At 48.5% G+C, this 23,038-nt stretch overlaps 1 protein-coding gene across 1 annotated transcript; it reads left to right on the top strand.

Moving 5' to 3' along the window:
- Window positions 1–464: 464 nt before the first annotated feature.
- On the top strand, window positions 465–21,091 carry TMIE (transmembrane inner ear). Its single transcript, XM_063145691.1, has 4 exons — window positions 465–566; window positions 13,050–13,167; window positions 18,643–18,792; window positions 20,963–21,091. Exons 1-4 carry the CDS (start codon window positions 465–467, stop codon window positions 21,067–21,069), a joined length of 477 nt encoding a protein of 158 aa, XP_063001761.1. The 3' UTR covers window positions 21,070–21,091.
- Window positions 21,092–23,038: the final 1,947 nt, after the last annotated feature.

Raw genomic sequence — 23,038 nt, 5'->3', positions numbered from 1 at the left:
GGAGGACGCCAGGTGGTCCGGCCCCAGCCATCCGCTAGAAAGAAAGCAGGCCTGTTACTAAGTGAATAACGTGGCACTCCAGGGAGCCCGGTCCGGGCAGTAGCAACAGCCCTGGCGGCAGCCTCTCCTCTGCCAGCAACCTCACCTCATCACCGCCTGGGAGATCGAGCCCTCCGTCCTTCCGTTGCTGCCTGCTCCACAGACCAAAGCTGTCTGTAAACCAACCCGGCCTAATGAATTAATTAATGGCTCCCTGGGGCTGCATCCGAGGCTGCAGGTGAAAGGAGGGTGTGCGGCCATCGCCAACAGATGTCGCCGGGGGGGGGGGGCGTTGTGACAAAGCAGCTAGGTGGCCATCCATCATCCACCCCTCCTGGCTCTGCTTTGCACACAGAGAGGAACAGACGAGAGAGAGAGAGAGAGAGAGAGAGAGAGAGAGAGACGGAGAAGGGGGGGGGAAGAAGATGGCGTGGGACCAGCACGCCCGGCCCCCCTTTTGTCAGCTCGGAGGGTCGCCTTCCCTGCTGCTGTGTTATTCCAGAACCGCCTGGAGTCAGCTGATAGAGGTAAGGAGAGAGTCTCAAAAGGGATTGTTCTTCTTGTGTTCTGTCGAGGCAGAAGAGGACCAGTGGCCCCATTCAAGGCATCCCAGAGGGATTTTCGAGCCAAGGCCTTTGGCATCCGGTGCTAACAATAAGGATACAAACCCCAGTGGCTGGGCCAAAACAGGTGGCCCTCTCCAAGCGTGGAAGATGTCAGAGTCAGCGCGGTTTGTTTTGTATTCAGAAATCAAGCTCCTGGCCCTCATGACTGTGCTGCAAAAGAAAGCTTGCAGGTGCCTGAGAGCGATGGGGTGAGGTTTCAGAGGATTTTTGACTGAGCCTGGCTCAGCAAGGGAATTTTCGGATTAAAAGAGAGCATCCTGGGGAATTAAAAGAGAGCATATTTGCGTAGACATAGAGCCTGCCCCTATGCCAGGATTTCAGGTCAGTGGGTCAGACTGACATCCAGATGAGTTTTGATCCCAGCGTATCGGTTCGGATGAGGTTGTGGTTTTGGTGTGTTCTGTTCAGTGGAGGCTGGTGGCACCGGTGTCAGTGGGGCTGTGAATCCACTCCAGGTATCCGTCAGGAATCTAAAGGAACTCTCCAAGGTGCTTATTTATTTATTTATTTATTTATTTATTACATTTTTATACCGCCCAATAGCCGAAGCTCTCTGGGCGGTTCACAAAAATTAAAACCACAGTAAAACACCCAACAGTTTAAAACACAATTACGAAATACAGTATAAAAAGCGCAACCAGGATAAAACCATACAGCAAAGTTGATATAGGATTAAAATACAGAGTTAAAACAGTAAAATTTAAATTTAAGTTAAAATTAAGTGTTAAAATACTGAGTGAATAAAAAGGTCTTCAGCTGGCGATGAAAGCAGTACAGTGTAGGCGCCAAGCGGACCTCTCTGGGGAGCTCGTTCCACAACCGGGGTGCCACAGCGGAGAAAGCCCTCCTCCTAGTAGCCACCTGCCTCACTTCCTTTGGCAGGGGCTCATGGAGAAGGTAGGTACATATGGGAGGAGGCGTTCCTTCAGATAACCTGGCCCCAAACCGTTTAAGGCTTTAAATGTCAATACCAGCACTTTGAATCGGGCCCGGACCTGGACTGGCAGCCAATTCCCTTTTCGATGCAACTGTTAAAGATACAGGAGCCCTGTCCTCCTTTTCATAGGGTCACCCTATTTTAATTAAGCCAGTGCCTTCCTCAAAAAGTCAGTGTTTGTGAAGGATCCCTTTAGCTCCTGCCCAGAGCTGTATTTCCTAAAGCTGCAAAGCCAATGGGGTCTGCTGGCGGATTCCCATATTTATTTATTTATATACTTGCATAAATAGATAACTGGGGAGGTGCAGTTGACGTAATTTGTGCAAATTGCAGCCAGGATTTGAGCAAATTAGGCAAATTGTGTCCCCAATCTTTGAAACCTCCCAGAGAGCTTCGGCTATGGGGTGGTATATAAATGCAAATAATAATAATAATAATAATAACAACAACAACAAATGTCTATTCATGGGGGGGGAGGGAAAGAAAAGAAACAGATTTCTTGGAAAACCTATTATTTGGCTTGCAAACACAAGAAGAGTCAGGAACATTGTGGGAATCTTGTGAGGACAAAAAAGGCCAGGTTTCCCAGAGACCGAGGTCCCTACAGGCAGGGGGCGAGGAGGAGGGGGATATATTTAAAGTGGAAACTAAAACTGCCTTAAATTGGCATAGAAATGCCTTGATCCTCCTAGTCGGCAACTGCTTTTGCTTGTGGGCTGGCCTGTCCCCATTGCCAAAGGGACAAAGTAGATGAAAATGGCCACGTTTGCACCCTCCACACTGGCTGTTTTATACAGCTGCCCCATTTATGTGTCAAAATGGATGTGGGGTCTCATTTGAACCTTAAAATGGGCATACAACCGACAAGGGTGGCGGGAGCTTAACTTCTCCCCATGATCCCCAGACGCAAAAGAGAGTTGTGGTTGATCAGCAGGTCAAATTTGAGTGTAAACGCTTGTGGGGGTGGATTTAAGCTTGAGGTTGCCAACTGACCAAGAAAAAAAGGGAGCCTGGCCCACTCTTACACTTTTATCTGTAGTTTACTCTTCAGACACCCACCTCTGATAGTTGGAGATGAAAGAATCGGTAGCCTGCTAATTGCCGGAGATCAAGGGCTCCATCACACCAGTTTTTATTGCACTCCCGTCATGCCTAGTTTGCAGTTTGGCACTCAGATGATGTCGCGCCTGTCCTGCAGACACCCCGCCTCTTCTCCTCCCTTTTTCGTGTTTTCCTAGAGCAAGGAAAGTCTGGATTATTTCCCCCAAATGGAATTAATGCACCCTTCAGCCCCTGTGTAGTGCCCTTGTCTTGCTATTGGCTTTGTTGGGTGTGTGTGCTTTGAAGGAAAAGCTTGCTGATGAAAGAGGAGGGTGGGGCGGTTCTACTCTTCCACGCCTGTGTCAAACGAATGGGTTTGTGCTGAGTCGGTCTAACATACTTTTGCTGCTCCAACCCCACCCCTCCTTGCCTACAGCTCACTCATTTTTAAAGATAAAAAGACGAAACTCGGGACTGTGAGAGCGCTTATGTAGGGCTTTAGGCATGCCAAGCTTGAATCAGATTAATTCATCCCTTGATTTTTAAAGGAATTTTTAATCCCCCCCCCAAGTCATTCCTTCCCATTAAGGAAACACACACACACACACCTCTGATTCTGCACAGGGGTGAATGGAAGGAGTGTGGTTGTTCAATGGAGCTCATTTATTGCCTGGGCTTGATTCTCTTACTCAAGAGTAAATCCCATTGATTTCAACTGTATTTACATCCCAGTCATACTAAAATCCCATGCATGCTTACCTTTGAGTAAACCCCATCGAACAGAGAGATACTTACTTCTGAGTAATCAGAACTAAGACCTCAGAAGTAAGCATAGCATTGCAAAACACTTCTTTCCAGTTTGCTGTTTTTCTGAGTGACCACACTATTAAAAGTCAGTTCTATATGTGTTTACTCAGAAGTAAGTTTACTCGCGGTCCCAAGTTTCATCTCTTTATCTTTAATAACGAGGGAGCATTTTGGTTAATTCCCATATGAACTCCAATTAGCAGGGAGGAAGGCTGCCACTTGATCACTATGTCCATCAATGACAAGAACCAATGAACCGTAGGGGGAAGGAGAAGGGGCGGGGCAGTGTGGGCGCAATAGCAGCAGGAGAGCAAACAAGTGAAAAGAGAGTCCGCCGGTGTAGCGGCAATCATGAAAGGGAAGAGCGCTTTCCCCGCTTATGGAATGAAGGTAAAAAAACACGGAGGCAAACCAGGGGGGAAAAAAAGGTGTGATGGAGTTCCACGTGCTGCTAAAAGCACAGCAACCAGGAAGCAGTTCAAAGGCTGGCAACTTTCTTGGGTCCTGCAATCTCGTAGTAAATAGATCCATCCTTCAGCAAAATTTGTCACTGACTGGAGTGGGTAGTGGGTGGGAAGATTATATCAGCGACCACCGTGCAGATTTTTTTAAGCAGCAGAGGACATCGATTCAGGGCTTCGGTTCCTATTCTTAGCGAGAGTCAGGCTGTGTTCCGACAGGAGGGAACCAGCGAGAAATGTAATCCTTTGAAAATGGATTGTAAATGGAGTTTGGGAGGAGGAGGAGAAGGAGGGATAGCTCAGTGCGTGCAAAGGGATGATTAGCAGACACTTGGCATGCATGAAATGGTTGCTGTTGCCTAAAGATGCATCCTGAGTTTGGGAAGAACGGACACCCCTCTGCTCCCATCTTGTTGAAGTAGAATTAGGAAGGACCAACGTGGCATTGGCCCAAGAGGTAGAAGCACTGATGGAGATCAAATAGAAGGCATTCAAATTCCCTAGGCAGTGAGTGTCACCGGCAGATGTCTGCACATTCCCTCCCTCCCCTGTCTGGCTATGACTTGTTTTGTTTGTTTGTTTATTTGTTTGTTTCTTTCTCTCTTTAAAAACAGACAAGCAACTTTCCTGCCCTCGTGGCTTTGCAGAGAAAAGCCCAAATTGTGTCGGTGACATCCTCTGCGCATTGACAAAGCCTAAAGTAGGGATGTCATGTATATATTTAATTTTTGTAAACCGCCCAGAGAGCTTCGGCTATGGGGCGGTATATAAATGTAATAAATAAATAAATAAATAAATAAATATATGGGGTATGTGGGGTGAAGTCTAATGGGGAAGAAAAGCACCCAAATCAGGTAAAAAGTAGGGAGAAACAAATTCTCAGGATGCTGAACTTTTTAGTTGTAGGTTGAAAAGCCCGACGCGTTTCGGCCTGTGTCTTTTCAAGGCCTTTAGAGGGCTGTAAAAATTTAAAATACATACTACTACTACTACTAATGATAATAATAATCATAATAAATTTATTTCTTACCCATCTCTGTTTGGATCGAGGTGGGGAGCAACAGTAAGTATAAATACATAAAATTTATGGTAGGGACAACATGTAGTAAAATATATTCTTATAAAAACAATGGAAACAAAGCCCTATGAAGAGAGACTGAAAGAACTGGGCATGTTTAGCCTGGAGAAGAGAAGATGGAGGGGAGACATGAGAGCACTCTTCAAGGACTTAAAAGGTTGTCACACAGAGGAGGGCCAGGATCTCTTCTCGATCCTCCCAGAGTGCAGGACATGGAATAACGGGCTCAAGTTAAAGGAAGCCAGATTCCAGTTGGACATCAGGAAAAAACGTCCTGACTGTTAGAGCAGTACGACAATGGAATCAGTTGCCTGGTGAGGTTGTGGGCTCTCCCACACTAGAGGCCTTCAAGAGGCAGCTGGACAACCATCTGTCAGGGATGCTTTAGGGTGGATTCCTGCCTTGAGCAAGGGGTTGGACTCGATGGCCTTAGAGGCCCCTTCTAACTCTGCTATTCTATGATTCTATGATTCTAAGGCCACCATGGTCCTCTGAACCATTCTGCCACTCGTCTCGTACCCGATCCCCGTCCACGTTTGTGATCGCGGCTTGCTTTGCGGGACCGGGAAACTTCTGCAAGTCGAGCAGTGATGGAAGGGGAGATTTCTGCGCATTTTCCCCAATGGGCGCAACTTTCCTCCGAAGTTAAATTCGGTCCACGGGGGAAATGTTTGCCCAGTCGGACTGGGAATGAGAATGTGATGAATGTGAGCGCGTGTTGGGCGATTTGCAAGTATTTTTGGCAGGCGCAGGCTCACGTTTGGAACTTCAGCCGGGGCAGGTTCCCATGTTTTGCAAGCAAAACTGAAATTCTCATACACCCTGAATTACAACAAGGACCAATATATTGTGGCTGAGGAAATTCATCCAACACACACACACAGAGAGAGAGAGAGAAAGAGAGAGAGAGACCACCACCAGCAGCAGCAGCTACTGTGAGGATTGCAGGTAAACTCCGAGGAGAAAGGAAATTCTGAACTGTGGGTGGCAGACATGTCTGCATCCCTCCTATTAAAAATGCTAGTGTTTCAACTGTGCAAACCCTGGTTCCACTGCACCGCTGCCTCCAGCATGTGTTTGTCGTCGTCCCCCGCCCCTGAAAAGAGATCCATGATAGCAGATGTTAGTGTCCCTTGGGTGTCACTAGGGATGGACGGACGGGCCTGGATGGAAATGATGGAGTCGCCACTGCTGTCTGCCCCCCAGTTGCTGGACTTCGTGAGCCCCTGAAGGCACCCTGCTGACACCTGCTCCTTGATGTGAGCCGCCATTTTTATGAAAGACGGAGGCTCTGTGATTTTTGTATTTTTAAGGTTGCGCAAAATGGCCACCAAAAGGGCCACTTGTGTAGCATTAGATGAATTGTAGGACTTTTTTCTATCTAAACTTGCATAGGGTTGCCCTCTTAGTCATGCATATTGCCTGTCAATGGAAAATGAATATTATTATCTATTATTATTATTATTATTATTATTATTATTATTATTATTATTATTATTATTACATTTATATACCGCCCCATAGCCGAAGCTCTCTGGACTGTTTACAAGGATTAAAACACCAAACATTAAAAACCAATATACAAAATTTAAAACCATAAAAAGAGATTTGACACAACATTGCCTGCCAGTGGGAATTAAAAGGGGTTTTTTTAGGGCTGTGCATGGACCCCCAATCCGCTCTGGATCCCGATCCGCAACTTCTGGATCGGGTCCGCTCCGCCCCACGTTGATTCGCCTATGGTCTGCTCCGATCCGCTGCGGGGCTCCTGATCCGGATCGGAGCTCCGTGTTTCCCCACCATAGACTTCCATTGAAAAGCCCCCCCCCCCCACTTACCTGCCTCTGTCGCAGTCCGGCGGCGGCTTCAACTGAGCCCGAGGCCTCAAACAGGAAGGCCTCGGCCTCAGTTGAAGCCGCCATTGGAACACGACAGAGGCAGGTAAGCCCCCCTGCCTCCTTACCTGGTTCCGCCACCACTGCCACATGGACTGTAAGGCCCCCTCCCCCTCCCCACTTACCTGCCTCCGTCACGTTCCAGCGGTGGCTTCAACTGAGCCCGAGGATTGAAACCGGAAGACCAGGCCACAGCTGAGGCCTGGTCTTCTGGTTTCAATCCTCAGCCTCGCCTCCCCCCTTACTTGGCTCTGCCACCATCACCACATGGACTGCGGCGGTGCCAGGTAAGCCCCCCTCCTGCCACACATCTTTTTTCGGAGCTCCGGATTGAGGCGAAGCATCAGCTTGATTTCGATCTGCTTCGTCTCAATCCGCAGCTCCCCCGACCCGATCCGTCTCTGCCTTTGTCGGAGGCCGATCAGGCCGCTTTGCTATCGGTTCTAAGAAGCGAAGCAAAGCGGAGCATAGCCCTGGTTTTTTCCCCCCTGTACAGGGTGTTTCCTTGACTGCAATACACATTACCAGCAGCAGAGGGTGCTGCACCCCTGCTCATGGGAATGCCTTGCTCCTGGCTAGCAAGCCTCTCCGGAAAGCTATAATATACGAATCCCATTGCAAGGAAGATACGATAGAGAAATATTTATTTTATTTTTATTTTCGGATTGCTTATTCCAAGCTGGATTCCATTTTGAATTCCCACTCCTGAAAAGATCTAAGGGCAGCACAGGTTTCCTTCAAAGGGTTTGCTGTCTTTGAAGTCTACTTAAAGATATATGAAATTTGGGAGGAACAAAACGCTAGTCTTCCTCAGAATTGCCAGTGACTTTCTTTTTACACCCCCGTAGCCTGATTTTGTGCCTCTCGTGGCAATTTCCTCGGCAGACATTAGGTGCTACTGCTTCATGGTGCGGCGACATTTTGGACGATGTGTGTACAGAACTGGTCTCTCCCCATCTCAGAAAAAAATGGTATTGTGGAGCTGGAAAAGGGTCAGAGAAGGACAATTAACATGACCCAGCAGAGCCTTCCCCAAATTGGGGTTCTCTGAGGCCGTAGCTAGACCTAAGGTTTATCCCAGGATTGTCCCGGGGTCAAACCTGTTCATCTAAGTGCCACACAGGGCATCCAGCGCTCAGGCAGGGACAAACCCAGGATGATCCTGCGATAAACCTTAGGTCTAGCTATGGCCTAGATGTTTACAGCTTTAACTCTCTTCCAACCCAGCCACCATGGCTAACAGGAATTCTGGCCATTGTAGTCCAGAACACCTGGAGGTTGACTTCCCTATGAAGAAAGGGGACTCAAGGGAGGGCCTCCTCCCATATGTACCTACCCAAACATCAGTGTGGAAGCGTCTTCTTCAAGTGTTCCCTCATTCTGAAGCTTAGAGGGTGGCATCAAGACAGACGGCTTTTTTGGTGGTGGCCCCCATCTCTGGAATGCTGTGCCAGGGGAAGCTCAGCTGGCACCCATACTGCTATCATCATAGAATCATAGAATAGCAGAGTTGGAAGGGGCCTACAAGGCCACCGAGTCCAACCCCTTGCTCAATGCAGGAATCCACCCTAAAGCATCCCCGACAGATGCTTGTCCAGCTGCCTCTTGAAGGCCTCTAGTGTGGGAGAGCCCACAACCTCCCTAGGTAACTGATTCCATTGTCGCACTGCTCTAACAGTCAGGAAGTTTTTCCTGATGTCCAGCTGGAATCTGGCTTCCTTTAACTTGAGCCCATTATTCCGTGTCCTGCACTCTGGGAGGATCGAGAAGAGATCCTGGCCCTCCTCTGTGTGACAACCTTTTAAGTATTTGAAGAGTGCTATCACGTCTCCCCTCAATCTTCTCTTCTCCAGGCTAAACATGCCCAGTTTTTTCAGTCTCTCTTCCTAGGGCTTTGTTTCCAGACCCCTGATCATCCTGGTTGCCCTCCTCTGAACACGCTCCAGCTTGTCTGCGTCCTCCTTGAATTGTGGAGCCCAGAACTGGACGCAATACTCTAGATGAGGCCTAATCAGGGCCGAATAGAGAGGAACCAGTACCTCCCGTGATTTGGAAGCTATACTTCTATTAATGCAGCCCAAAATAGCATTGGCCTTTCTTGCAGCCATATCGCACTGTTGGCTCATATTCAGCTTGTGATCTACAACAATTCCAAGATCCTTCTCGTTTGCAGTATTGCTGAGCCTTTTGATGCCAGGCAAACAATTTTCTGTTCTCCCAGTCTTTCAAAGTGTTTTTAGTACTTAAATCTGTGGGTGGTGTCCAATACGGGCGCAGCGCTAGGGCTAACGACGTTGCAGTAGCGTATACCGGCACTATTGAGACGTCATTGACACAAAGGAGGAAAGTGGCGATTGACCACTGAAATTCAGTGTTGGGGCCAAATTTCAGTGGCAAATCATGGCTTTTCCCTTGGCACAAGGAAGCGCTAACAACATTGGTTTAACGCTAGCACTGATGCTGCATCACCATTGGGAAGGACGTCTTCACACAGCACATAGTTAAACCATGGAATTCACTAGCCTAGGATGGGGTGATGGCCACCAATTTGGATGGCTTTAAAAGGGGATTGAACAAATTCTTGGAGGAGAAGGCTATCCATGGCTACTACCACCAGTTTCAGCTTTCTCGGTCCCTCTGGCAAGTATGCCTTCTGACAAACTGGCACAGGGCATCCTTTGTTGCAGGAAATCTCACGGCAAAACTTAATGGTTACACACTTCAGAAATCATATAGCTGATGGTAAGTGTAGCTAAAGGATCCAAGAAATTCCAGAACAGTTAAAAGTTAATTACTATTACCATGATTAGATCCCCGTCAATATGGTTTCTGCTTTGCCATCTCCATAGTTCCAAAGACAAGGGAAAGTCAGTTTATACAAGGGTTCCAAACCCAGACAAAGTAGAAGAATGATTCCTGACATTCCAGTATCAGAGGCAGGATGTCTGTGGATACCAGTTGCTGGGGAACATGGGCAGGAGGGTGCTATATTGCAATCCTGTTCTGCTTGTGGGCTTGATGTTTGCCCTGTCCTGGACGGGGTTGCACTCTCCCTAAAGGATCGGGTCCGTAGTTTGGGGGTGCTCTTGGATCCAGAACTGTCACTTGAGGCACAGGTGAACTCAGTGGCAAAGAGCACCTTTTATCAGCTTAGGCTGATATACCAACTGCGCCTTTATCTGGACGGTGATAGCCTAGCTACAGTTATCCATGCTCTGATAACCTCTCCTTTGGGTTACTGCAATGCGTTATACGTGGGGCTGCCTTTGAAAACGGTCTGGAAGCTTCAGCTGGTACAAAACAGAGCAGCCCGTTTACTAACAGGGACTGGCCGACGAGATCACATTATGCCAGTCCTTTTCCAGCTTCATTGGCTGCCAGTCCAGGTCCGGGCCCGATTCAAAGTGCTGGTATTGACATTTAAAGCCTTAAACGGTTTGGGGCCAGGTTATCTGAAGGAACGCCTCCTCCCATATGTACCTACCCGGACCTTAAGATCATCTACAAGGGCCCTTCTCCATTAGCCCCTGCCAAAGGAAGTGAGGCAGGTGGCTACTAGGAGGAGGGCTTTCTCCGCTGTGGCACCCCGGTTGTGGAACGAGCTCCCCAGAGAGGTCCGCCTGGCGCCTACACTGTACTCCTTTCGTCACCAGCTGAAGACCTTTTTATTCACTCAGTATTTTAACACTTAATTTTAACACAAATTTAAATTTTACTGTTCTAACTCTGTATTTTAATCTTGTATCAATTTTGCTGCGTGGTTTTATCCTGGTTGTGCTTTTTATACTGTATTTTGTATTTGTGCTTTTAACCTGTTGGTTGTTTTATGATGGTTTTAATTTTTGTGAACCGCCCAGAGAGCTTCGGCTATTGGGCGGTATAAAAATGTAATAAATAAATAAATAAATAAATAATAAATAAATAAATAAATAAAAATTCCTGTGAGCACCTGGGTGGCCACTGTGTGAACAGAATGGTGGACTTGATAGGATTTTGTTCTGACCCAGCATGGTGCTTCTTATGAAACCTTCCCATCATTTTATAGCCCCTGCAATGTCGTCTTAACTTTCATCTGATGTTCATTTGAGTTTATGCATCTGTAATATAAATTGTGCTGCATTCGCATGTTTATTGGTTTTATAGAGTTGCAACATATTGGGATTTATTTGTAGTTTTCGATATTCTTATGCTTCTGTTTTAAATCGCGCAGCGCCTAGAGAAATGAAATTATGAAGTATTTAATACATTAAATAATAAATAAGCAGAGGGGTTTTATGTGTGTGTATGTTTTAGCTTTGAAAAAAAGGAGACAAATATTGATTCTAGACATGTCTACTCAGAAGTAAATTCAATGAGTGTTTTCTCCTTGGTAAGTGAGCCTCGTGTGGCGCAGAGCTGTAAAGCAGCAGTTTCTGCAGCTGAAACTCTCCCCACGGCCTGAGTTCGATCCCAGCGGAAGCTGGTTTCTGGCAGCCGGCTCGGGTCGACTCAGCCTTCCATCCTCCCGTGGTCGGTAAAATGAGTACCCAGCTAGCTGGGGGAAAGGTAATCACGGCCGGGGAAGGCAACGGCAAACCACCCCGCTATAAGGCCTGCCAAGAAAACGTCAGCGAAAGCTGGCATCCCTCCAAGAGTCAGTAATGACTCAGTGCTTGCACGAGAGGTTCCTTTCCTTTTTTCCTAAGTGAGTGTAGGATCACAGCCTGATGTAGGAAACAATAGACAGGTATAAAACCATGCATGATATGGAGAAAGCAGATAGAGAGAAGTTTCTGTCTCTCACTTGAACTCAGAGTCGCTGATGAATTTGGCACTGAGGGTCAGCAGCTCCAGGAAAGACAAATTCTGAGTTGTGTGTTTTTCAAAGGGTGTGTTGGGAAAAAGACGGGGTGAAGGAGGCAAGGGAAAGAAACGGAAACATCATCTGGATACCACCAGTTTGGGGAACCATCTCAACCTTCCCCAGCCTGGTTTAATCCAGATACCGTAGACCACAGTTCCCATAATCCCAGCCATGATGGCCATTCTAGTTGGAATGTTTCACTGTTTCTCTCCTGTGCAAGTAGCGGCCTTTATGGGCATGCTGAAAATCCCAGTTTACTACTGGGAATCCCCATCCATATTAGAATGTGTACTGGGCTGTCTTTTGTTGGATGGTCCTTGAGACGGCTCCCCCTAGTGGACAGCTAGATTTGCCCCAGGGTCCAAAGAAAGGCTGGGAATTCTTTGCACCCTGAAACAGCCACAAAAGAAGGCCATGGTCTTTATTTATTTATTTTTATTCACAGATTTGTGCGGGGGAGAGAATATTTTTGACCTACTATTTCTGACCCCAGAATAGCTGTTTGAAATGGATATTGCTATGCTTCAAAAGTTTTGTATATTTGCTTTTAATGTTCATTGTTTTTAACTTTTGTAAACCGCCCAGGGAGCTTCAGCTTTGGGGCAGTATCTAAAATAAATAAATAAATAAATAAATAAATAAATAGCGTTATGTACAGAGAGAATGTGTGCACAGTGTTTGAACACTTGACATGTTTAACAAATCCTTTCCTACTTAAAATTATTATGACTGCAGTGTGGTTCCAGCTTTCGGCCCCATGATGAATAGTCTTGAAATTTTGGGGGCATTTTCCTGGATTTTGTAAAAATCCATTCTGTCTGTGTTTCTCAGGTTGCCAGCTGCCTTTCATCCCATGGTCCCCTCTACGGGGACTCAGATTTCCCCCCATTTTTCAGCATTTGCGCAAATTCGCACCTGTGCAAATTTCCACTTGGGCAAATTTTCGCCCTTGCCCCCTGCCCCTGTGAGCAAATACTCCAGTAAATGATTGTTTTCATGCTTTAGCCTACAAGAGAAATACATTTTCTGGGGGCTTTTAAAAAGAAATACATATTTTTCTATGATTAAATTTATCACCTAAAAGTTTAAGTTTATGCAAATTTAATCATTTTTTAAATGTTTATTATGTTAAACATAAAAAAGTGGTCTGCAAGGTCTGTGCAACTTAGAAAAGTCAGTCCTCCGCTGAATCTATGGGTTGGATTCATAGAAATCCAAAATCTTTTAATTCTGTTACGGATTTCCCTGATGTCTCTAACGGTGATTTTTCTGACTCATCAACCACTTTTCTTTCTTCTTGCCCTCCTCCATGCTCACTTCAGGCCACCACAGAACCTCCCAAAAAGAAGCCGGACCCGGTCACATCGGAGACCGTCGTGATCTGGGGTTTGCGTCTCTGGCAGGTGGTTGGAATCTTTGCCATATTCGTCCTGAGCATAAGTAAGTTCGGCTTCTCTGCCTCCCCTTCTCATCCCAAGAGCCCTCGTTCACAAAACAAAAATGTGCGGAATGAATAGAATCATAGAATCATAGAAGAGTAAAGTTGGAAGGGGCCTCTAAGGCCATCGAGGCCAACCCCCTGCTCAATGCAGGAATCCACCCTAAAGCATCCCTGACAGAGGGTTGTCCAACTGCCTCTTAAAGGCCTCTGGTGTGGAAGAGACCACCACCTTCCTAGGTAACTGGTAACTGTTCTAACAGTCAGGAAGTTTTTTCTGATGCCCAGCCGGAATCTGGCTTCCTGTAACATGAGCCCTAAACTATGATCCTGGCCCTCCTCTGGGTGACAACCTTTCAAATATTTGAAGAGTGCTATCATGTCTGCCCTCAATCTTCTCTTCTCCAGGCTAAACGTGCCCAGTTCTTTCAGTCTCTGTAGCCCACGACCTATAGAATAGGTCTCTGGAGTAGTAGAGTTGGAAGGGGCCTACAAGGCCATCGAGTCCAACCCCCTGCTCAATGCAGGAATCCACCCTAAAGCATACCTGGCAGATGGCTGTCCAGCTGCCTCTTGAAGGCCTCTAGGGTGGGAGAACCCACCACCTCCCTAGGTAACTGATTCCATTGTCATACTGCTCTAACAGTCAGGAAGTTTTTCCTGATGTCCAGCTGGAATCTGGCTTCCTGTAACTTTAGCCTGTTATTCCATGTCCTGCACTCTAGGAGGTTCAAGAAGAGATCCTGGCCCTCCTCTGTGTGACAACCTTTCAAGTACTTGAAGAGTGCTCTCATGTCTCCCCTCAATCTTCTCTTCTCCAGGCTAAACATGCCCAGTTCTTTCAGTCTCTCTTCATAAGGCTTTGTTTCCAGACCCTTGATCATCCTGGTTGCCCTCCTCTGAACATGCTCCAGCTTGAATAGAAGGCCTTTGGGTGCTGGCAGGGAAGGACTTCAGGGCAGATTTAAAGGGCTCCACTCAGCAGAATGGGCAGGAGGGCTGTGCAGTACAGCAGGGCTGACTTAGCACATTTTAAATAAGTCAAAGGAATACACGGTACAGTCTAAAGCAGGGGAGGCTGGTGGCCCCGACTTTGGTGGGGCTAAGGATACAATCCAGTTTTCAGCCAGTTCCTGCCAGAACTACAAAGGAGCTATCCAAGGTGTTGAACACCCCAACCCCAAATAGGTTCAGCACCCTGGATAGCTCCTTTAGCATTCTGACTGAAACCTGGAGCAGATTCACAGCCCCACAGACATCAGAGCCACCAGCCAGCATCCCTACTAATCACGAAGTGCTGACTGTCTTCATGGGAGCCTGTCTCCACTACAGGGCTGGCGTTGGTTCTACTCCTGCCCTCTGGGACGATGCAGAGCAAGCCTGCTCCATCTTCAACTACTTCCCTTTTCTCCCTTTGACTTCATCCAGCCACCGGTAGGTTTGTGTGTGTGTGTGTGTGTGTGTGTGTGTGTGTGTATGTGTGTGTGTGATCCACCTCCTGGACCAATGTCAGCTGCCCACCCCTGTCATAGGACTTCGGGCATGTCTACACCAGGGGAGGCGAGGGGGAGGATCTCACGATATGCTGATCACGAGATCCTCTCCATCAGTCCACATGGGCTGCACAACATCTCGGGAAATGCGCCCATCACGGTCGCCATTTTAAAAAAAAATTACAGAGAGAAGACCTGGAGCACACAAGCGCTCTGGCAAAAATCAAAAGGTAATAATAATAATAATAATAATAATAATAATAATAATAATAATAATATGTGACCCCATCCCCCTCCCCACCCCTGATGGGCACGGAGCACTTGAAGAGCTCCGTGCCCTGTGCTTGGTTCCCATCTCCTCACGTTTACTTGCGAGGAGCCGGAACAAAAACGGTACGGCCGCCCACACCTCCTGCGGTCTCGGGATGATCCCGAGACCATGGGGAAAAGTGGGCTAAAAGCCGTCCCGGTTATCCCAGGGAAATGGAGGGGTCTTTCCTCCCTGCCCCTGGTATCCCCTGTGCATCATGTGGATGCACAGGGATGATCCCAGGGTGATCCCTGGGATCATCCCAACAGTGCGATATGGCTGCAAGAAAGGCAAATGCTATTTCGGGCCGCAATAATAGAAGTATAGCTTCCAAATCGCGTGAGGTACTGGTTCCTCTCTATTCGGCCCTGGTTAGGCCTCATCTAGAGTATTGCATCCAGTTCTGGGCTCCACAATTCAAGAAGGATGCAGACAAGCTAGAGCGTGTTCAGAGGAGGGCAACCAGGATGATCAGGGGTCTGGAAACAAAGCCCTATGAAGAGAGACCGAAAGAACTGGGCCTGTTTTGCCTGGAGAAGACAAGATGGAGGGGGGACATGATAGCACTCTTCAAATACTTAAAAGGTTGTCACCCAGAGGAGGGCCAGGATCTCTTCTCGATCCTCCCAGAGTGCAGGACACGGAATAACGGGCTCAAGTTAAAGGAAGCCAGTTTCCGGCTGGACATCAGGAAAAACTTCCTGACTGTTAGAGCCGTACGACAATGGAATCAGTTACCTAGGGAGGTGGTGGGCTCTCCCACACTAGAGGCCTTCAAGAGGCAGCTGGACACCCATCTGTCAGGGATGCTTTAGGGTGGATTCCTGCATTGAGCAGGGGGTTGGACTCGATGGCCTTGTAGGCCCCTTCCATCTCTGCTATTCTATGATTCTGTGATTCTATGATTCTATGATAAGGCATCCTCTGGACATGCCCTTGGTTTACAGATCCCTCAACTTTCTCTGGACACCTTCAAGTTTGTCCTGTTTCCCTCTTGTAACGTGCAGGGGTGGTCTGACTCCAATCTTGCAGGGCTTGCTATTAATAAACAAAAACAAGAGAAAAGGCAACTGGAATCTCTGGTGTGTGGTTTGTGTGTGTGTGTGTGTGTTTTAACCCCAGTGGGTTTTAAATGAAGAAGCAAGCAAGGGATTCGATTTGCGGCAAGAGACATTTTCATTTCTGTCACGGGAGCTTAGCAATAGCAACCATTCCCTTGCACGGACAATTAAGTCCTCCTGGGATGCGGTGTTTGCAGCATTATAACTCTTATTTCCATGCTCGCTGCTGGCATTTGAGTAGGAATAACGGGAATTTACACCATTAAATAAGCATCACTGTCTGGGAGGGTAAAACTGGCCAGCTGTTTCAGGCTACTGTGAAATAAAAAATAAAACAACCACTCTGGTCTATGTAGAAAGAACAGGTTTGGGGTGGGCCATTGCGATGGTGCTGTTTGAGTCAGATACAATTGCCGGAGATCTAGCATTGTTGGGAATGGATTCCCTGTGCAGGAACCTGGGGAAAGATGCAAGGAGACATTTCCATCCCTATTCGGACAGCCCGTCAAATAGAGGACGCCTTCAAAGAGAGGCCTGCAAAGGGCCACTCTTGATTGGCTTTCAGTAAATACACCCAAACCATTTAGAAATGAAATATTATCATGAAATAAAAAAACGCAACTATTTATTATTTATTTATTTATTTATCATACTTATACCCCGCTCTTCAGCCAAAAAAGGCTCTCGGAGCGGCTTACACTTCGCAAAAAAGACAGTCCCTGCCCTCAGGCTTACAATCTAATAAAGACATGACACACAAGGAAAAGGAGTCAAAGAGGGAGGGAGGGAGGAGAGAGAAAGAGAGAGAGAGAGAGAGAGAGAGTCCAGCAGGAGCAGGCCCCGATGTTACTTCTGCCTGCTCCTGTCCCCTCGGTCCTTCTTCTTCCCCACAGGGCCAAGATGGCAGTTTGCCCTGTGGGGGGGGGGAAGAGTCCAGCAGGAGCAGGCCCCGATGTTACTTCTGCCTGCTCCTGTCCCCTCGGTCCTTCTTCTTTCCCACGGGGCCAAGATGGCAGTTTGCCCTGTGGGGGGGGGGAAGAGTCCAGCAGGAGCAGGCCCCGATGTTACTTCTGCCTGCTCCTGTCCCCTCGGTCCTTCTAGAGATGGAAGGACTTACCAACATCTGTCTCAGGCCGTAACTAGACCTATGGTTTATCCCAGGATTGTCCTGGGGTCAAACCTGTTCATCTAAGTGCCACACAGGGCATCCAGCGCTCAGGCAGGGACGAACCCGGGACGATCCTGGGATAAACCTTAGGTCTAGCTACGGCCTCAGTTGGTTGCTCACTGGGACTACTGCAGCGGGCCGCCCCTGCTCACGGTGGTACACAAGCTTTGTGGTGGCTTGTGCCCGATGAGGTCCTGGGCCCAGTGCTCTTCAACATTTTTATTAATGATTTGGACGAGGAGGTGCAGGGAACGCTGATCAAATTTGCAGATGACACAAAATTGTGAGGGATAGCTCATACCCTGGAAAACAGAAACAAACTCCAAAGTGATCTTGATAGACTGGAGAGCTGGGCTGAGAACAACAGAATGAAATTTAATAGGGATAAATGCCAAGTTCTACATTTAGGAAATAAAACCAAATGCACAGTTACAAGATGGGGGATACTTGGCTCAGCAATACTACAAATGAGAAGGACCTTGGAATTGTTGTAGATCACAAGCTGAATATGAGCCAACAGTGCGATGTGGCTGCAAGAAAGGCCAATGCTATTTTGGGCTGCATTAATAGAAGTATAGCTTCCAAATCACGTGAGGTACTGGTTCCTCTCTATTCGGCTGTGGTTAGGCCTCATCTAGAGTATTGCGTCCAGTTCTGGGCTCCACAATTCAAGAAGGACGCAGACAAGCTGGAGCATGTTCAGAAGAGGGCAACCAGGATGATCAGGGGTCTGGAAACAAAGCCCTATGAAGAGAGACTGAAAGAACTGGGCCTGTTTAGACTGGAGAAGAGAAAATGGAGGGGAGACATGAGAGCACTCTTCAAATCAAATCAAATCAAGTTTTATTAAGGCAACCCAGCATGGGTTTTAGCCAGATACACTCTTCAAATACTTAAAAGGTTGTCACCCAGAGGAGGGCCAGGATCTCTTCTCGATCCTCCCAGAGTGCAGGACAGGGAATAACGGGCTCAAGTTAAAGGAAGCCAGATTCCGGCTGGACATCAGGAAAAACTTCCTGACTGTTAAGAGCAGTACGACAATGGAATCATTTACCTAGGGAGGTTGTGGGCTCTCCCACACTAGAGGCTTTCAAGAGGCAGCTGGACAACCGTCTGTCAGGGATGCTTTAGGGTGGATTCCTGCATTGAGCGGGAGGTTGGACTCGATGGCCTTGCAGGCCCCTTCCAACTCTGCTATTCTATGATTCTATAAGTAACACGGCCTCCTACCCTTTTCCGGAGCTGTCATTGTGTGCAACTGTCGACTCTCCAGAAATTGCTTATTTTTAAAAGTTGCGGAAATGGCATCCGCAAAGGCCCCATGTACGCAACGTTAAAGCCGTTAATGGGGCATTTCTGCCTTTAATGTTGCATAAATGGGGCCGTTTCTCTCCCACTCCTCCCGATCTAGTGCCAACTCTCCATCGTCTCTTCTCTCTCTGTAGTCATCACCCTGTGCTGTATCTTCAAATGTCGCATCCCCAGGACCAAGAAGGAGATTGAGGCCCGATACGCCAAACGCCAGGCGGCCAAGACGTACGCTGACAAGCTGGATGGGGTGCCACCACTCAACGAACTGACTGAGATCCCAGGAGGTATTCCCCCCCTGATCCTCTTTTCTTGGGGGGGGCGGGGTGGGAGGTCAGCTTTTGGGGCACATGACATTCGGCAAAGGGTGCAATCCTCTGCGGGGGGGGGGGGGAATGTCTCCTCTGAGACCTGCCTTGAAATGAATTGGGGAAGACCCATTATTTTATTGTTGCTTGCATGGGAGACATTTTTAAAGGATTGCCGGTGGGGGGCACCCCACTGTAGAAGAACACCTATGAGAGGTGTATTGCAGCACTCAAGGTTCTAAGGCCACCATTCCCCCAAGAAAAGTTGAGAGTCTGGATGTTTCAGCAAAACAACATCAAGCCTCCAATTTGGATGTCTTCAAAAGGGGGTTGGATAAATTCCTGGAGGAGAAGGCTATCCATGGCTACTAGCCCTGATGGTTGCGTGCTGTCTTCAGTGTCAGAGGCAGTAAGCCTGTGTGCACCAGTTGCTGGGGAACATGGGTGGGAGGGTGCTGTTGCACCATGTCCTGCTTTGTTGGTCTCTGGTCGATGGCTGTTTGGCCACTGTGGCCACAGCTAGACCTAAGGTTTATCCTGGGATTTATTTATTTATTTATTACATTTTCATACCGCCCAATAGCCGAAGCTCTCTGGGCGGTTCACAAAAATTAAAACCACAATAAAACACCCAACAGGTTAAAACACAATTATTGAAATACAGTATAAAAAGCGCAACCAGGATAAAACCACACAGCAAAGTTGATATAAGATTAAAATACAGAGTTAGAACAGTATAATTTAAATTTAAGTTAAAATTAAGTGTTAAAATACTGAGTGAATAAAAAGGTCTTCAGCTGGTGACGAAAGCAGTACAGTGTAGGCGCCAGGCGGACCTCTCTGGGGAGCTCGTTCCACAACCGGGGTGCCACAGCGGAGAAAGCCCTCCTCCTAGTAGCCACCTGCCTCACTTCCTTTGGCAGGGGCTCACGGAGAAGGGCCCCTGTAGATGATCTTAAGGTCCGGGTAGGTACATATGGGAGGAGGCGTTCCTTCAGATAACCTGACCCCAAACTGTTTAGGGCTTTAAATATCAATACCAGCACTTTGAATTGGGCCCGGACCTGGACTGGCAGCCAATGAAGCTGGAAAAGGACTGGCATATTGTGATCTCGCCGGCCAGTCCCTGTTAATAACCTTGCTGCCCTATTTTGTACCAGCTGAAGCTTCCGGACCGTTTTCAAAGGCAGCCCCACGTATAACGCATTGCAGTAATCCAAACGAGAGGTTATCAGAGCATGGATCACTGTAGCTAGGCTATCTCTGTCCAGATAAGGGCGCAGTTGGTATATCAACCTGAGCTGATAAAAAGTGCTCTTTGCCACTGAGTTCACCTGTGCCTCAAGTGACAGTTCTGGATCCAAAAGCACCCCCAAACTACAGACTCGATCCTTTAGGGAGAGTGCAACCCCGTCCAGGACAGGGCAAACATCACCTCGCTGGACGGATGAACCACCCGCTAACAGTACCTCCGTCTTGTCTGGATTGAGTCTCAGTTTGTTAGCCCTCATCCAGTCCATTACCGTGCCCAGGCACTGGTTCAGAACAGTCACTGCCTCACCTGGGTTTGATGAAAAGGAAAGGTAGAGCTGGGTATCATCGGCATATTGATGACACCTCAGTCCACATCTCCGGATAACCTCCCCCAGCGGCTTCATGTATATGTTAAACAGCATAGGGGATAAGATAGGGTTCCTGTCTTAGCACTGGATCCCCTGTGTGTCACCTAGATGAACAGGTTTGACCCCTGGATGATCCAGAGATAAACCTGAGGTCTAGCTGTGGCCTGTGTGAACAGAGTGCTGGACTAGATGGACCCTTGGTCTGATCCTGCATGGAGCTTCTTACGTTCTTAAGTGTTTGGGGTTGGGCTGGGCTGTGATTTGGCTCAACCCAGTGGGAAACTGACAGTGGGTTTTTGGTTTTAAGGGCTGACTTCCCCTTTCCCTCATAACCCGAGGTCTGATTTTTGTTTTGGAATGGGGGGACGAGCTCCAAAAGAGGCGTGTCACATCCATCGCATTCCCTGCCAGGCTACGCATGCCTCTAGTCCTCATGTTGGCTCTGCTCTTATTTCCTCTCCTTCTGCCATGACTTCCTGTTGCTCTCATCTCTCACTGTCTCTCCTGTGATTCTCTGACCTTTCCAGGCTCCACTGAAAGCCTCCAGACTCTCTCTGGTCAACTCGAACGACGCCCGCTGACCACTTTGCCGGCGGTGAAAGAGGAAGAGGAAGTAGCCCTGCAGGGCCACTAGGGGGCGTGCTCCACCTACTTTCCTTGGGATTTTCACCTTCTTTGGGGAGAGAGACTCCACTTTGAGGACCCGCCATCTCTGCATGCTGTCTGTCCTTCGCTTCCCATTTTTCTCCCTTCTTTAATTCGGGCACTTCTCTCTTGGTGCTTTTTCACTCTGTGCTTACTCAATGAGGAGGAGGCAACTCAAGGCACTTGCCATCAGAAGAAAACAAAAACAAAAATCAGTCCTTCCTTGGGATACCATTTCCCCACTTCGGTGGATTCCTGGCATTTGTGCCGTTTTCTTCTCCATCCTGAAAGGTTGAAAGGCCTGACCTAATTGCTGGCAATAAGAGCTTTAAGCTCAAATACGTTGGTATTTTGGCCACGCCCCCTTGCTTTTGGCTCCACCCACCACTAGAAGGTGTATGGATGTTGCATCCGCCCAACTGAGTCCGAGTGTCTGACAGACTCCCCTGCGACAGCCCCCTTGGATCCAGTCGGGCGCCCGCAGGGTGTTCACAGACCCGCACAACGAGTGCCCACGAGGCTCAATGAGTGCTCGGCTGCTGTCCGTCCTTGCACGGAGCCTCCATGGTGCACCACAACGGAGTCTCCTGAAATTATGTATTTCCCCCTGTTGCATAAATGGTGGCTGTAAAGGCCCCATTTACACCAAGGGGGAAAATACATAATTTCTGGAGCAGGGACGGACAGCTGCTGAATGCTCAGCAGGCCTCACCAAGCTTCAAAAGAAGTGTGTGTGGCCCAACTCACAGGGGCAGACAGCGGTGGAGCCAGGGCGAGCGCCTCATGAGGAGGGACTAAAAGAACTAGGCCTGTTTAGCCTGGAGAAGAGAACATTGAGGGGAGACAGGATAGCACACTTCAAGGACTTGAGAGGTGGTCACACAGAGGAGGGCCAGGATCTCTTTTGTAGTATAGTGGCTAAAGTGTCAGACTGGGAGTCGGGAGATCCGGGTTCTAGTCCCCATTTGGCCATGGAGACCCATTGGGTGACTTTGGGCCAGTCCCAGACTCTCAGCCCAACCCACTTCACAGGGTTGTTGTAGTGAGAATAAAAATGGAGAGGAGCAGGAGGAATATGTATGCCACCTTGGGTTCCTTGGAGGAAAAAAGGTGAAATCCAAATGCAACAACAACAATAATCTCTTCTCAATTATCAGAGTGGAGGACATGGAATAATGGGCTGAAGTTACAGGAAGCCAGATTCCGGCTGGACTTCAGGAAAAACCTCCTGACTGTTAGAGCAGTACGACAATGGAACCAATTAGGGGTGTGCACAGACCCCCCGCTCTGCTTCACTTACAGATCCGCAATTTTTGGAGCGGGCCGCTCCGCCCCGCCCCCACTCTGCCTGTGCCCACTCCGCTCCGCTCGGAGCTCCGGATCCGGATAGGAGCTCCGGACCGAGGACGGAGGCAGATAAGGGAGAGGAGGGCGGGGGGGTTACCAGGCCCTGCCGCCATCGCCGCCCATGCGGCGACGGCGGCAGAGCCCGGTAAGGGACCTTACCTGCCTCCGTCCGCAGGTCCGTCGCCGTCTTCAATTGAGCCCGTGGTTCCAGCAGGAAGTCTGGGCCGGAACCACGGGCTCAATTGAAGACGACGACGGACCCACGGACGGAGGCAGGTAAGGGAGAGGAGGGGGGGTTTACCGGGCCCTGCCGCTGTCGCCGCATGGGCGACAGCGACAGCGGCAGGGCCCGGTAAACCCCACTTACCTTTCCAGCGGAGCTCCGGATCGAGGCAAAGGATCCGCCTTCACCTCGATCCTCTTCGCCATGCTCCGCCGGCCCCCCAATCCTCTTCGCCTCCGCCTTAAAGGCAGGCGAAGCCCCCCGCTCCGCTCTTGCTTCTCCGGTCCGATTAGAAGCGGAGCACATCCCTAGAACCAATGACCTAGGGAAGTGGTGGTCTCTCCCAATTTTTGCAATTAAAACATCAGCTACTATAAAACCAGACATC

The sequence above is a fragment of the Elgaria multicarinata genome, chromosome 1 (genome assembly GCF_023053635.1).
Source record: "Elgaria multicarinata webbii isolate HBS135686 ecotype San Diego chromosome 1, rElgMul1.1.pri, whole genome shotgun sequence".
NCBI lineage: Eukaryota > Metazoa > Chordata > Lepidosauria > Squamata > Anguidae > Elgaria > Elgaria multicarinata.
This window is presented reverse-complemented; position numbering and strand designations above follow the sequence as displayed.